Here is a 16237-nt window from a genome sequence, read left to right on the forward strand (position 1 = left end):
AACGCTTTCGCGATTACTAAATGATCCTGTAACGAAGCGCGCTGCTCTCCGTTAATTCTACCAACACGTCACCTGAACTTCCTCCATGTTTAACTAAGGGAGTTATATCTCTCTCTCTCTTTTTTTTGTTCCACTTAACTTTAACAGCTAAGATGCATCCCCGTCAGTAGATTCGTGTCCTCTCTCGGGATTGGAACCTGCCCCGTCGCGTCCGTGTTTACTAGAGGCTGCTCGGCCATCACAAGCCACGCCTCAGACTTCCCCCCGTCTTCATCTGGACCGCCGCAGCGAGTTGTGGAGCGCCTACTGCTGCAATTTTCTCGCCTGGCCCAAGTAGCTGACGTTTCTGCGCCCGAGACAGCCGCTTCGTGACCGGTTATCGTGCGATTTCTTGCGGTTAAATGTGTTTCACTGCACTAGCCCGTCTCCCAGAGGTTACTCCGATTCCTCGAGAAGTGTTTCCTTTCCGAAACAAGGTGACGAAGATTTCTCTCCCTCTACTTCTGGAGTTGTTTCCGCGCCGCGCTGAGTACGTGCGCCGCCGTGCCAAACTAGACCGAAACTGCGCGACGCGGACGTTCGCCGTGCAGTGCTGCAACCCGCTCAGCAGCGGAGGTCAACGTGGGCCAGCTCCCCACCGCATTCCCGTCTCAGCTAGGACTAGAATTAAATGTTTGGAAGGTAGGAGACGAGGTACTGGCGGAATAAAAGCTGTGAGGACGGGCCGTGAGTCGTGCTTGCATAGCTCAGTTGGTAGAGCACTTGCCCGCGAAAGGCGAAGGTCCCGAGTTCGAGTCTCGGTCCGGCACACACTTTTAATCTGCCAGGAAGTTACAGCTAGAACTGTCCAGACAAGAGTCTGTGGACCATCAACTGACGATTCACCTTCAAAGGCAGCTTTAAATATTCACCCCATTCCACCGAACGTCGATATGCAGCACGACTGTGGAACATATATTGTGTTCCAACACTATGAATTACGTCGAAGGGGACGATAGATTGACACACGGTCGAGACGAATTTAGAAAGCATCGTTCTTGTGAAACACAACTAACTCTTTACTCGCACCAAGTATTGACTGCTATTGACAAGGGATTTCAAATTGGTTCCGTATTTCTGGATTTCCACTGTACCACAAAAGCGGCTTGTGGTGAAACTGCGTGCTTATCGAGTATCGTGTCAGTTACGTGACTGGATTTGTAGTTTCCTGTCAGAGGGGCCACAGTTCGTAGAAACGAACGGGACACCGTCGAGTATACAGGAGTCTGGCGTTCCCCGAGGCAGTGTTATACTCCCTTTGCTGCTTTGCGGAGCAGTAGAAACTCTTGCCGGGCATTGTCTTGCTCAAATGCAGTGGCGTTTCGTTGCACAGCACCACACCTTTGGTTATCATCCGCGACACGAAACTACGTCCCGTTGTGTTGCCCTTTATGGGCTCGCCTTTCAGCAAGATAACGGCCGCTCCTTCTCTCTGGTCTTGCCGAACTCTGCCTCGGCCAGTTGAGAACAGGGCGAGCACTCGCGTACGGCCCTCCAACCGGATCGGCGTTTTGCCGCTCTGTGGAGACAACTGGAGAGAATTTGGCACGTTGTGCCTCAGGGGGGCCTGTGGTGGACCAACCTCTTACTGCCTTCATCGATTGGTGAAGCACTTTTTATGAGAAAGTGCTCATTAGTACGTCGGATCTACCGACTTCCGTCCCATTCGGACAATTCTGTCGAAGTGTGCCTTTTTCCCTAGGACTGTACTTAACACGTTAAGTCTTTTGTAAAGTAATGGGGCGTCGGCAGCCCAAATGAGTGGCAGTTGAATTCCTTCTTTACCCCTTTCGCGGGCAAAATTATCGATCAGTTTTTCTTTAAGAATGGAGAGCAAATAGTAGTTGACGGATAGGTATATTTATCATACAGAATATCAAATTTGCTCCAACTGTGAAAGTGAGGAAGGTGGGAAGTAGGAAGTATTCATCCCAGTGCCCTCCCTTGGAGTTAAGTGACAAAAACAACTATTTCAATATACGTCATATTTATTTGATGAATTTACTTCTGTTGTTACAATGCTTATTCACAATTACTTGCGATGAAATTTTCTCCAACTTGGGTCTGTACGAAGTAGTATTTGACAAGATGTACGAACACAGCGAGTGCGCTTTTCCGTAGCTTTGGTACTACAATCGTGCCGCCTCCAGTAGGTTTCTCCTACAATGACGAAAATCTTCAGGTACTTTACCCCTCTTAGCCAGAAAGACGGGTTTTTGTCGACGCCTTTTTTGAGATGAGAAGCCAGCGACCAATTGTCTAGCTACACGGATCCTGTATGTGAGCTGATCGTGCTGTCCACTTCCTCTTTTACTTATTTCCCACAGGATAAAACTGCTCACTGCAGCAACGTCCACCAGGAAATAAAATACTCTGTGCCTCCGTTTTACAGAACGTCTGCCAATAGCATACATTTCTCGCAATTGATCAAACTTATCGACACCACCCATTACTTTGTTGCCGGCCGGAGTGGCCGTGCGGTTCTAGGCGCTACAGTCTAGAACCGAGCGACCGCTCCGGTCGCAGGTTCGAATCCTGCCTCGGGCACGGATGTGTGTGATGTCCTTAGGTTAGTTAGGTTTAAGTAGTTGTAAGTTGTAGGCGACTGATGACCTCAGAAGTTAAGTCGCATAGTGCTCAGAGCTATTTGAACCGTTGAACCATTATTTTGTTGCGTTCTGCCACAACTTCAGGACAAGAGATCTCTGTGCTAGTACCGTCCATGTTTCTGCTTTTCACTGCGGCTGTCTCTCACGGGTCACGAATTGAGGACAGGGGAGTGACTGGACGGTTACCCATCTATTTTACTGCACAAATGGCTCCTTTTGCTTCAACCTGAGATTCTCCTCGTTCCAGTTTTACGTTTTCCTTCATGAATTTGGGTACATCAAGAGTATTTAGCTTTGAGGAGAAAATCACAGAATGTCACGCAAACAGCACTGATAGGCTCCTCTACAGGGCAACACTCAGCTATACAATTCCTCTGCGCGAAGGTAAAGCAAAAACGGCGGGAACTTGCAATTTTAAGTAGTACCCTATACTGTTCACTAGGTGGTAGCACCGTACAGAGGTGGAAACTGTGAATCCCACGGGACTAGGAGCGAGTTCATTGCAGTGGGAAGCACGGCTCACGAAAGGGTTAATGAGTGCAGCTTTTACTTGTTCGACGCTGACTGAGGAGCTCAGCTGTGTATTACAGCCCTGTAGGTACCGTGAGGGCCAGGGCAGACGAATTACAGCGCGACAGTGGCGTTAAGCTGTGACCGATAAGCAAATCCAGCAGTAAGAAACTGCAACACGTCGTACAAAGTAAGGTAACCTCTGGCACGTACTTCAAAGCGGCCCGTTGAGTACAGAGGCACAATGAAGCGGTGTGCGTGTGTGTGTACGGGAAGCCAGCTGAAGCGGGCCGGGGAACGCGGTCTAATTGGCCAGTTAGCGACAATGAGCGCGCGGTGGGGGGAAACCCCTCCCGCGCCGGCTGCTGCGTCGCCTCTGATGCGCTGCGCTCTTTCTGGTCCCGCCTCTGCCTACAGCCGACACACACACACAAGCGTAAGATGTGTGGAAAGTATACGCAACATATTTGTACGGTGCGTGCGACAACTGGCAATCGCCCCTGAACAACAAAAATTGTGCGTTCATTCACATCGCTACTAAAAAAAAAAGTTGCATTTCTGTTACACAGTGTGTCAGACAAAATTAAGAGCTGCTCCGTCGTTACAACTACAAGAAGGTGCGTGTTTTCCTCACCACACGCGTCTCGCATTACTGAAGCAGAGGATCATCCACGGTCTGTAGTTAAAGATATTTATACTTTCATTTTTCTACATCTAAAACCAGTTCGTTAACAAATTGTTGCTTTTCATTTACGGTCATTCCTGCTCTGTTTTTCGCCTACGTCTGCTGGCACTTACTTCGTTTCTTTGTTTATTAGGCACTGATACTTGCAATCTGATTTTTCACTACTCTGCATAACTAAACATTTTTTTACATTTATACATAACACTTATTCCCTACACAACTGTTCATTGTTCATTTGTATTCTTCTTACTGTGTGTCGTGCTTTTTTGTCTCGCGAACATTCCCGCTAGGCAAACTGATCGGACGTTTGAGGCTCTTTTATAGGCGGGAGTTCGATTTATTGAAGACGCAGGGGGGTAGGGGGAGGGGGAGGGGGGAGGAAGGGAAGACTTTATGGAACGAAATGCAGCGGAGTGTGCGCTGATACGAAACTTCCTGGGAGGTTAAAACTGTGTGCCGGATCGAGACCTGTGCTCTAGCGCCTCAGCCAGCACCCACTCCGCTCCAGAGTGAGAATTCACCGTGGGAACATCGCCCCTGGCTGTGGCTAAGCCTCTTCCCCGGCCGCTGTGGCCGAGCGATTCCAGGCGCTTCAGTCCGGAACCGCGCTGCTGCTACGGTCGCAGGTTCGAATCCTGCCTCGGGCACGAATGTGTGTGACGTTCTTAGGTTTAAGTAGTTGTAAGCTGTAGGGGAGTGATGGCCTCAGATGTGAAGTCCCGCAGTGCTCAGAGCCGTAAGCCTCTCCACCCGAGTGCTACTCTCGAGTTCTGCAGCAGAGGTTCTGTGTGAGGTAAGGAGACACATCTCGCAGTTTTACAATTTCGCATCGCGTCTCCAGACATCGTGTCGCATTCAGTGGGAAAAGCGGTACTGCACGGAGCACACACTCGGGAGTAGGATGTCAGTTCCGACGCTCACCGAAGAGACCGCCGACAGGCAATCGAAACCTCTGATCCGGATGTGCGTGTGAAAACAAGCAGCAACCCCATGGCCGAAGGCCTTCTGCTACCTAGTCGCGCGAGTAGCACGTTTAGCCGCATCGCTTTTTAAGAAACCGTTTACGCTTCTCTTGTAGAAGTCAACGCAATGGAGTTACGAGGTTTCCGTCACCAGTGGACGGTGGAATCTGGCTCTGTGGCAACACCCGTTACGTCACAAGCGAGGAACGCGGGCGCAGCAAGTAATCTCGCTCAGTAAATACTTGCTGACACGAGCAGACGTTAAGGGAAGCCTACCTTCTTACTAAACAGGGTGTATAAAAAACAATCACCCGATTTGGCACATCTACAGGGTGAAAAGTACTTAAACCGACAGACTCTGGGAGGCTGTAGGGGACATCGAAACAAATATTTTTCCGTAATGTCATTTTTTCTTATGAGGATTATTTAAACCCTGTGGACGCCGTATTACACTCTTCAGTTGTAGCCAACTGCTGCCCACCTGTGTAGTAGTGCACTGTCTCTGTTTACTAACGGAGCGATACACCTGGAGTGAGAACACTGATACGGTTGGTGCGTAATGCGTAGCGCACCACAACGGACGAGCTGCACAGCGGGTTTATCAACAACAACATCCTAATCGCCGTATCCCGCACCATACGACCTTTGCTGCTGTGTACCAACGGCTGCGTGAGACCGGGTCATTTAGCAGATTACCTGGGCAGGGGCGCCGTCGCACGGTAAGACCGCTGCAATTCGAGGAAGCTGTCTTGCAGCATGTGGAGCGGGATCCTTCAGTCAGCACTCGTGCAATTGCACGTAACACGGGGACGAATCAGACGAATGTAAGAACAGTCCTTCGAGAGCTTTTGTTACGTCCATTTCACTTACAGCGTGTCCACAACCTGGAACCAGTTGATTATCCACCCAGAGCAGAGTTTTCGCAGTGGTACCTGGAACAGCGTGAAATGCATCCTACATTTCCATCCTCTGTGTTGTTTACCGATGAAGCAACGTTCGGGCGTGATGGAGTCTTCAACATGCACAGTTCGCATGTTTGGAGTGAGGATAACCCACGTGCCGCAGTTACTAGCGCTCATCAAGTGCGGTTCTTCGTTGATGTGTTGCTGGGGACTGTTTAACTGGGCCCTATCTGTTACCTAGGCCACTAAATGGCAGGCTGTATTACAATTTTCTCGCCACAATTGCAGGAAGACGTCCCGCTCCCTACAAGACAACGCATGTGCTTCCGACACGACGGGGCGCCGGCACATGTCAGTCGCCTGGACCGACGGTTCCCACAAACGTGGATCGGCAGAGGTGGTCCTGTACCTCGATCCCCAGATGTGTCCCCTCTGGACTTTTTTGTGTGGGGAGAGATGCGCAACCTTGCTTCTGCAACTCCTGTTGCATCAAAACAGGATCAGGTTGCCCAGATGGTTTTCGCCCGTGTCAGACAGAACATGATCCGATGGTTCAACCTTTGTTTACATGTCAATGCAGGCATTTTTGAAAATCTACCGTAACTGAAATTGGGTTGTGTTAATGTGTTGTCTCCTGGCCATAAAAAATGGAAAGGTCTTTGTTGCTTTAATTAATTTGCTGCCAGAGAAATCTTCCTCTGTCGGTTTAAATACACCTCATAGGAAAAAATGAGACTAGGAAAAAAATATTTGTTTTGATGTTCCCTACAACCTCCCATAGTTTGTCGGTTTAAATAATTTTCACCCCGGATATTTTTGAAACTAATGAACATATACAACGATTTTGTTTCTGATGAACAGGAAACTCAAAAAGTGTTTTTCCCATAGCTTTCAGTACGTGTTCAATATGCCCCTAATCTGTAGGAATCAGCATGGGTTTCCAAAAAGACGATCGTGTGAAACCCAGCTCGCGCTATTCGTCCACGAGACTCAGAGGGCCACGGGTTCACAGGTAGATGCCGTGTTTCTCGACTTCCGCAAAGCGTTCGACACGGTTCCCCACAGTCGTTTAATGAACAAAGTAAGAGCATACGGACTATCAGATCAATTGTGTGACTGGATTGAAGAGTTCCTAGATAACAGAACGCGGCATGTCATTCTCAATGGAGAGAAGTCTTCCGAAGTAAGAGTGGCTTCAGGTGCGCCGCAGGGGAGTGTCGTAGGACCGTTGCTATTCATAATATACACAAATAACGTTCTCGATAACATCGGAAGTTCACTGAGACTTTTTGCGGGTGATGCTGTGGTGTATCGAGAGGTTGTAACAATGGAAAATTGTACTCAAATGCAGGAGGATCTGCAGCGAATTGAGGCATGGTGCAGGGAATGGCAATTGAATATGTATGGAGACAAGTGTAATGTGCTGCGAATACGCACAAAGAAAGATGCCATATCGTTTAGCTACAATACAGCAGGTGAGCAACTGGAAGCAGTTAATTCCATAAATTATCTGTGAGTACGCATTAGAAGTGATTTAACATGGAATGATCACATTAAGTTGAACTCGGTAAAGCAGATGCACGACTGAGATTCATTGGAAGAATCCTAAGGAAATGCAGTCCGAAAACAAAGGAAGTCGGTTACAGTACGCTTGTTCGCCCACTTCTAGAATACTGCTCAGCAGTGTGGGATCCGTACCAGATGGGGTTGATAGAAGAGAGAGAGAAGATCCGACGGAGAGCAGCGCGCTTCGTTACAGGATCATTTAGTAATCGCGAAAGCGTTACGGACACGATAGGTACCCTCAAGTGGAAGACTCTGCAGGAGAGACGCTCAGTAGCTCTGTACGGGCTTTTGTTGAAGTTTCGAGAACATACCTTCACCGAGGAGTCGAGCAGTATATATCTCCCTCCTACGCTTATCTCGCAGAGAGACCGTGAGGATAAAATCAGAGAGATTAGAGCCCACACAGAGGCATACCGAGAATCCTCCTTTCCACGAACAATACGAGACTGGAATAGAAGGGAGAACCGATAGAGATACTCAAGGTACCCTCCGCCACACACCGTCAGGTGGCTTGCGGAGTATCGATGTAGATGCTGTCAGCTTACGGTATTTGGTAAACAAGTACGTCATAACGGCATCCCTGGCTCTGAGCACTAAGGGACTTAACATCAGAGGTCATCGGTCCCTTAGAACTTAGAACTAGCTAGCTAACCTAAGGACATCAAACATCCATGCTCGAGGCAGGATTCGAACCTGCGACCGTAGCAGTCGCGCGGTTCCAAACTGAAGCGCCTAGAACCGCTCGGCCACACTGGCTAGCGGCATCTTTTTTGAACATTATTCCGAGTAATGCAGTTTCCCTCTTCGTCAGTTAGAACGGCAGGAAGCAGCCGTGCACTTTGCAGAGAGCCCGACGTCGCTGACAAGTGTTCTGCGCGGGACACAGGCAGGCAGAGCGTGTCGGCGACACAGGAAGAAGGAGCCCTACACGAGGACTCAGAAAGGCAGTCCGAGGGCGGGCTGCCTGGGGCTCCGCAAAACTCGCATGGAGGAGAACCACCCAGCATAGTTACGCATCTTACGTCATCTCTACGACCGGCTGGCTATACTGGGGGTTTCCTGTAAGTGCGGTGGGGGGTGGGTGGGTCTTGCAACCTGCCCACGAAAGACCGAGGTCTCGAATTCGAGCGTCCGCCTTGATAAACATGCCTTTTACCGGGTACATCTCAGTAACTGGCCTCCGATTGTAACTTCAGAGTGGCACAAGCTTCGTCTCTTACACGAAAACGTTCTCTACGTGCTGGCATCGCATTGTGAACACGGTGACGCAGCCTTTACCGCTAGGGGGGCAGACCTCGCCACAATCTGTCCTCCCTCCACACACCCAACTCCCACAAAACTCGATGCGATCGCGAAACTCGGCGGCGGCAGCAGCAGTGGACAAACGTGCCGGACGAGAAGACATCAGCCAGCCAGCCAGCTTCCGGCACGCCTGGGTGAGCAGAGGGAGCAGCGGAGGCGCGCCGCCGGGCCGGCGCCCGCTGGAGGCTCCAGGCTGGAGGCTCCAGGCTGCTGGAATGTGACCTCGGCGCCGGCCGGCAAGGGCAAGCGCGCTCGCCCGCCGAGCCACACACGTGGAGCGCCAGCGCCGGCCGGCTTCTCCCACGTCACGTCATGTACAAAACACGTTTAGGCGACCCACCACGCGAAATAAGGAGCGAGCAAACCTGAGAGGCGCCCCACTGTATTCCTGGTGGTCGGTTGAAGCCCGTATCTGGTGCGACATCCAATTCCAAACAAAACAGGTGTTGACAGATGTGAAAATTGCCGAACTATCAGTTTAATAAGTCACAGCTGCAAAATACTAAGGCCAATTCTTTACAGACGAATGGAAAAACTAGTAGAAGCCGACCTAGGAGAAGATCAGTTTGTATTACGGAGAAATGTTGGAACACGTGAGGCAATACTGACCCTACGACTTATCTTACAAGAGAGCTAGGCATACATACCTTTTTACCATTTGTAGACATAGAGAAAGATTTTTACAATGTTGACTGGAATACTCTCTTTCAAATTCTGAAGGTGGCATCGCTCAAATACAGGGAGCGAAAGGCTATTTACAATTTATACAGAAACCAGATGGCAGTTGTAAGAGTCAAGGGACATGAAAGGGAAGCAGTGCTTGGGAAGGGAGTGAGACAGGGTTGTAGCCTCTCCCCAATGTTATTCAATCTGTATATTGACCAAGCAGTAAAGGAATCAAAAGAAAAATTTGGAGTAGGTACTAAAATCCATGGAGAAGAAATAAAAACTTTGAGGTTCGCCGATGACATCGTAATTCTGGGCAGAGACAGCAAAGGACTTGGAAGAGCAGTTGAACGGATTGGGGAGTGTCTTGAAACGAGGATATAAGATCAACATCAACAAAAGCAAAACGAGAATAATGGAATATAGTCGAATTAAGTCGGGTGATGCTGACGGAATTAGATTAGGAAATGAGACACTTAAAAGTAGTAAAGGAGTTTTGCTATTTGGGGAGCAAGATAACTGATGATGGTCGGATATAAAATGTAGACTGGCAATGGCAAGGAAAGCGTTTCTAAAGAATAGAAATATGTTAACATCGAGTATAGATTTGTCAGGAAGTCGTTTCTGAAAGTATTTGTATGGAGCGTAGCCATGTATGGAAGTGAAACGTGGACGATAAATAGTTTGGATAAAAAGAGAATAGAAGCTTTCGAAATGTGGTGCTACAGAAGAATGCTGAAGATTAGATGGGTAGATCACATAACTAATGAGGAGATACTGAATAGAATTGGCGAGAACAGGAGTTTGTGGCACAACTTGACAAGAAGAAGGGGTCGGTTGGTAGGAGATGTTCTGAGGTATCAAGGGATCACCAATTTAGTGTTGGAGGGCGGCGTAGAGGGTAAAAATCGTAGAGGGAGACTAAGAGATGATTACACTAAGCAGATTCAGAAGGATGTAGGCTGCAGAAGGTACTGGGAGATGAAGAAGCTTGCACAGGATAGAGTACCATGGAGAGCTGCATCAAACCAGTCTGGGGATTGAAGACCACAACAACAACACGAACATGTGCTCTTGCTAGGCTCCACCGCATACAGGATCTCTCGAGAACGTGTAGTTACTGCTGCTGTTGCAGTAAAATGACGGGAAACCTCGTACTGCTGGTTAGGGAATTTTTGTATTTAATTTCTTGTTATAACTCGGATGCTATGAAAGTACAGTACTTCGTTTTACGAGAACGGCGCATTGAAGATTCGTCACAAACGTGCCGCCCTCGGTAGGATTTGTCACGTAATAACATGCCGGCGATTAAAGACTTTAGAAGAGCGCAACGTAGGAAACGAGGCCGTTTGTTGCAGAGCGGCCGAGTAACGCTGCAGCCTGCGGTGGATTCGCGCCTCGCTCTATCCGGTTCGTTTCGCACCCACACGTCTCCTCAAATGTTCTGCGACTTCCTTCTGAAATTCACTTAAGTACTTTTTCCATATAGGACGAGGGTTTAATAGGTAAGAGCACACATTTTTTCTGAAAGCAGGTTCGCTTTATTCAGCCTGTTTGCCAGCACGGCACTACCCTACTTTTCTACATCTACAGTTATACTCGGCAAGCCACCCAACGGTGTGTGGCGGAGGGCATTTTACGTGCCACTGTCATTACCTCCCTTTCCTGTTCCGGTCGCGTAGGGTTCGCGGGAAGAACGACTGCCGGAAAGCCTCCGTGCGCGCTCCAATCTCTCTAATTTTACGTTCGTGATCTCCTCGAGAGGTATAAGTAGGGGGAAGCAATATATTCGATACCTCATCCAGAAACGCACCCTCTCGGAACCTGGACAGCAAGTTACACCGCGATGCAGAGCGCCTCTCTTGCAGAGTCTGCCACTCTAGTTTGCTAAACATCTCCGTAACGCTATCACGCTTACCAAATAACCGTGTAACGAAACGCGCCGCTCTTCTTTGGATCTCCTCTATCTCCTCCGTCAACCCGACCTGGTACGGATCCCACACTGATGAGCAATACTCATGTATAGGTCGAACGAGTGTTTTGTAAGCCACCTCCTTTGTTGATGGACTACATTTTCTAAGGACTCTCCCAATGAATCTCAACCTAGTACCCGCCTTACCGACAGTTAATTTTATATGATCATCCTACTTCAAATCGTTCCGTACGCATACTCCCAGATATTTTACAGAAGTAACTGCTACCAGTGTTTGTTCCGCTATCATATAATCGTACAATAAAGGATCCTTCTTTCTATGTATTCGCAATACATTAAATTTGTCTATGTTAAGGGTCAGTTGCCACTCCCTGCACCAAGTGCCTATCCGCTGCAGATCTTCCTGCATTTCGCTACAATTTTCTAATGCTGCAACTTCTCTGTATACTACAGCATCATCCGCGAAGAGCCGCAGGGAAATTCCGACAAAATCTACTAGGTCATTTATATATATTGTGTAAAGCAATGGTCCCGTAACACTTCCCTGTGGCCCGCCAGAGATTACTTTAACGCCTGAAGACGTTTCTCCATTGAGAACAACATGCTGTGTTCTGTTTGCTAAAAACTCTTCAATCCAGCCACACAGCTGGTCTGATATTCCGTAGCCTCTTGCTCTGTTTATCAGGCGACAATGCGGAACTGTATCGAACGCCTTCCGGAAGTAAAGGAAAATGGCATCTACCTAGCAGCATGTATCTAATACTTTTTGGATCTCACGAACAAATAAAGCGAGTTGCCTCTGACACGATCGCCGTTTCCGGAATCCATGTTGATTCCTACAGAGTAGATTCTGGGTTTCCAGAAATGACATGATACGCGAGGAAAAGACATGTTCTAAAATTCTAAACTTTCGACGGTCTGCTCGATCAGTAACTGTTACACACAAGCCGTTAAAAACTGTTCGGAATTTTAGGGTCGCTCGAACAGTGTAGCTGTCTCTAATTATTGCAGACATTACTGGAAGTGGACATTTTCAAAACTGAATTTGATTAAAAACAGAGCTTCGAACTTCCATGTCAGAACACAGGCCCATCGATTTGTTTTTCCCATGTTCCGAAACTGGTATTTCAACATAACTAGTATTGTATAGCCTATCTCCAGCCGACCGCGGTGACCGAGCGGTTCTACGCGCTTCAGTCCGGAACCACGCGACTGCTACGGTCGCAGGTTCGAATCCTGCTTCGGGCATGGATGTGTGTAATGTCCTTAGGTTAGTTATGTTTAAGTAGTTCTAAATCCCATAATGTTTAGAGCCAACCACCCAGCCTATCACCAGTACTATCTAACTGCACAATACATTAAACAGAACAAAATTTCGACAGGCAATTTAAGTTAAAGAAGAAGAAATAAAAAACTTTGAGGTTTACCGATGACATTGTAATTCAATCGCAGGCGACGAAGGACTTGTAAGAGCAATTAAACGGAAGGGATAGTGTCTCGAAAGCAGATTATAAGATGTACATCGACGAAATTAAAACAGGGAAGGAGGAATGTAATAAAAATCAGGCGATACAGAGGGAACTGGATTAGGAAATCAGACAGTAAAAGTAGTAGATAGCTTTTACTGTTTGGGCAGCAAAACCGATGATCGACGAAGTAAGATACGAAATAAACGCAAATTAACCCACTGTTTGATAATGCATGTATTTAGCGACTTCCAACTAACTTTCAATTTAATTTCACTGTTTTTTCTGAATAATTTCTCGCTTACATGTTTGAAATGAACTACCTTACGGTAATGGTCCTGCGAAACACAGTCAGCACGGATTAAGAAAATACCGTTCTTGTCAAACACAATTAGGCCTAGCTATTTATTAGCAGGAAGTAACAACAACTATGAAGAGGGGATCTGAAATTCATTCCATTATTGTTAATTTTCAGACGCCTTTTGATAATTTTCACCACAACATAGATTTAATCAGATTGTATGCCTAGAGAGTTTCACTTCAGTTGTGCCACTGGAATGATGATTTCCTGTCACGAAGGTCACATTTCGAAGTAATTGACGGAAAATCATCGAGTAAAACAGAAGTGATATCCGACGCTCCTTAGGAAGTGGTATTGGCCCTCTGTTGGTCTTAATCTACTTAGACGATTTAGGAGATAATGTGAGCAGTCGTCTTAGATTGTTTGCAGATGCAGTTATTATCGTCTAGTCAAGTCATCAGAAGGTCAAAAGTAATTGCAAATATATCTGAATGGTACGAAAAGTAGCAATTCCCTCTCCATACGGAGAGTGTGACGTCATCCACAACAGTACGAAAATAAATCCTTTAAATTTTGATAACACGATAATTCGTACAAATAGCATTAAACACCTGTGAATTACACGTTGGAACGATGACATAGATAATACTATGGGGATGTCAAACCAAAGACTACGTTTTATTGGCAAAACACTTAAAAGAAGCAGCAGGTCTAACCGAAGAGACTGCCTACACTACGCTTGTCCGCCCTCTTCTGCAGTGTTGCTTTAGGGTGTGGAATCCGCATCACGCAGAAAAATCAAAAAGTTCAAAGAAGGGCAGTGCGTTTCTTATAACTGCTAAATACGGAAAGAGATGTCACGGATATGAACGCAAGCTGGAATGGCTGTCATTAAAACAAGACACTTTTACGTTACGGCGGGATGAAGGATCACGAAAACAAATTAAGAGAAATCAGACCTCTTTATCAGGAAGAATTAAACATCCACTTTTCCTACACGCCGTTAAAGAATGTGGGGTGATAGAGAAAACTGAAGGTGGTTCGAGGAACACTGCCAGGCTATTAAGTGCGAACTGCATAGCAGTCATACAGATGAAACTCAAATAAGAATACACTGCAAATCATTTGCAAAATAGTAAGTCCGAAGTCGTTGTTATGGTTTGTTGGTAATTCATAACAGACGTAATTGAGATCTGAGCGGAGGGTTGGCGTAATAAGAAGAATGGGGAGAGACGGGGTGGGAGGAGAGCGAGACTCACCTGCGTGTTCCTGGGCGCCATAACAGGACTCCGGCCGCAGGTCCTGCAGTGCCCCGTGCCGTTTTCCTTATCCTTATCCCGGTCCTCGGCGAAGCCGCCGTCGCAGGAGGGCGCCCTGCGCGGCCGAGAAATGCCGCACAGCATGTCGCGAGTCAGCGCCTTTCACCGCCTGTCTCGCTCGATCGAAGCGAGCGCCGCCAGCACCTGAGTCACCCACCCACTCACTCACTCACTCACGACCCCGCGTCACGCGAACGACACACGATTCTCCACCCGCCATTCCGTTGTCTGTAATGGCTGCCGCTTCACAGTACAAACCACAGAAGCACTACCGATGTTTTTGTTTTCCCTCTTACTCGTTACGTAACATCGCTAGAGCACAATCAGCACTTATTGTCGCTGACCCGTCGACAATCGCACATCGACTTTATTTTCTTTCTCGCTGTTCGTTACGAAATGCCGACGGGGCACGTCAATTGTCTGCGAATCGTAGCATCGCAGTCTCACCGACAGTCGTACTTCAGTTGTTTCCCGAACTTTTCGATAACCTCGTTGGCGCTCGGCAGCTGTCACACGAGTTAATATCTGCCGGCAGTATCTCGGCAACAAACAACTCGCGGATAACACGGCGAAGCGAGCTAGCCGACTGTTCTGTTCTTTACACAGTTATAGTGTGCAGAAAAAAGGGCAAGATTACGAGATTACTGAAATTCTTCGCAGTGCTACTAGTCAGAGTTTTAGTAAGGAATTTTTAACGAATGAGTAAATATTCGGATTGTTCCGTTCCGCACGGCGCTCGTCGGACATCTGCGATGGTACTCACACGGCTACATTTCACACAAAATATGCTTTTTAATGTATCTGTGGCGTCGATATTACTGATGCCAAGCACAAACTGAACTGTTCATTGACGAAAGAGCGAAGCAGGCTAAATTTCACACGCGCCGTTCTATTTTTTTGTGTGTCTCCTTTAGGAAGGGAGGCAGCGAAGGTGAGCTCACGTAATATCTGGACGCGAGCGCGGCCAACTTTCCAGTCGGTGGGAGTAGAACGAAGGCTGGGTAACGGCAGCGGAGCTCCTTTGTCCAGCTGGCGGCGCACCTGCGTCTGCACTGGAGGCGGCGCGGCCGGCGCCGAGATTTTCCTGCCGCCTCCCCCCTCCACTTCCGCTCGCTCCCCCTCTCCGGCAGCTGCGCGGCCCGGCAGGTGCACCGCTGCAACCTCTGCCCGCTTCTTCTTCCTTCCTCCGACACACGGCGGCGATCGCGGACACCAGCGCCGACAGATGCGTTCGAGCACGGAGCACACGCACCTCCGACTGACTGCCCGACAAACTGGTCGCGGCGCCAACAATCTCTGCCCGGCCGGCGTGCAGCGGTCGCGTGTGTGTGTGTGTGTGCAGGATGGGGGGGGGGGGGGGGGAGGGGGGCAGGTGCTGCCAGGTAACTAACCGGGGCCGCAGCTAACGAGGTCATCTCGCCGGCGGCTCCCCCGGTTTACGAGGCACGGACTAAACTGCGGCCATACTGTGTCCGTGGCTGCTGTACAATTCTCGAAGGTACTTACGTTCTGTCGTTGCAACTACAAAAATGCGTGATTTTTTTCACCAGACCGTTTCGCTTTATTGACGTGGAGCAGGGGTCTCCAAACGTTCTAGTGTGCGGGCCACATTGATTCCTCCATGAAGTCATAAGGGCCGAGACCTACCTATGGGATTAACCCTAGGACGCCTTGGGGGGCGGGGGGTTCGTTGTCCTCTGCTTTTGCCCAAGTAACTTTCACACTACATTTTCCCTTTGACTTACTGTTTGTTGGCTATTTTATGAAACGTTAGTGTCAATATTCAATATATTTTATAGAAAACTCCTGCTTTGAAAGAAAAAATAAATAAACTTATTATGGGTCCAACAAACCCTCCCCTCAGGCTTCCAAGCTATAGAAAATTTTCCTTAGTAGGATTTCATATTTCTCATTTCTATAACAATGCAAGTTAGTTTCTTGTTAGTTGGTAATCTTGTTATTCGCAACAATCTGTTT

General features: G+C 48.0%; 1 protein-coding gene across 4 annotated transcripts in view; it reads right to left on the reverse strand.

Moving 5' to 3' along the window:
- Positions 1–16237, reverse strand: part of LOC126295474 (amyloid beta A4 precursor protein-binding family B member 1-interacting protein) — a 498949-nt gene that overhangs the window by 196417 nt on the left and 286295 nt on the right. Inside the window, exon 1 of one of the 4 annotated variants that reach the window (XM_049988014.1) lies at positions 14201–15499. The exons of the other annotated variants lie outside the window; for them this stretch is intronic. Within the exon in view, the coding sequence (XP_049843971.1) occupies positions 14201–14344 (144 nt within the window). The 5' untranslated portion in view covers positions 14345–15499. Of the gene's footprint in view, positions 1–14200; positions 15500–16237 lie in introns of those variants that run through there. 4 annotated transcript variants of the gene reach the window in all.

This window comes from Schistocerca gregaria, chromosome 11 (assembly GCF_023897955.1).
Source record: "Schistocerca gregaria isolate iqSchGreg1 chromosome 11, iqSchGreg1.2, whole genome shotgun sequence".
NCBI lineage: Eukaryota > Metazoa > Arthropoda > Insecta > Orthoptera > Acrididae > Schistocerca > Schistocerca gregaria.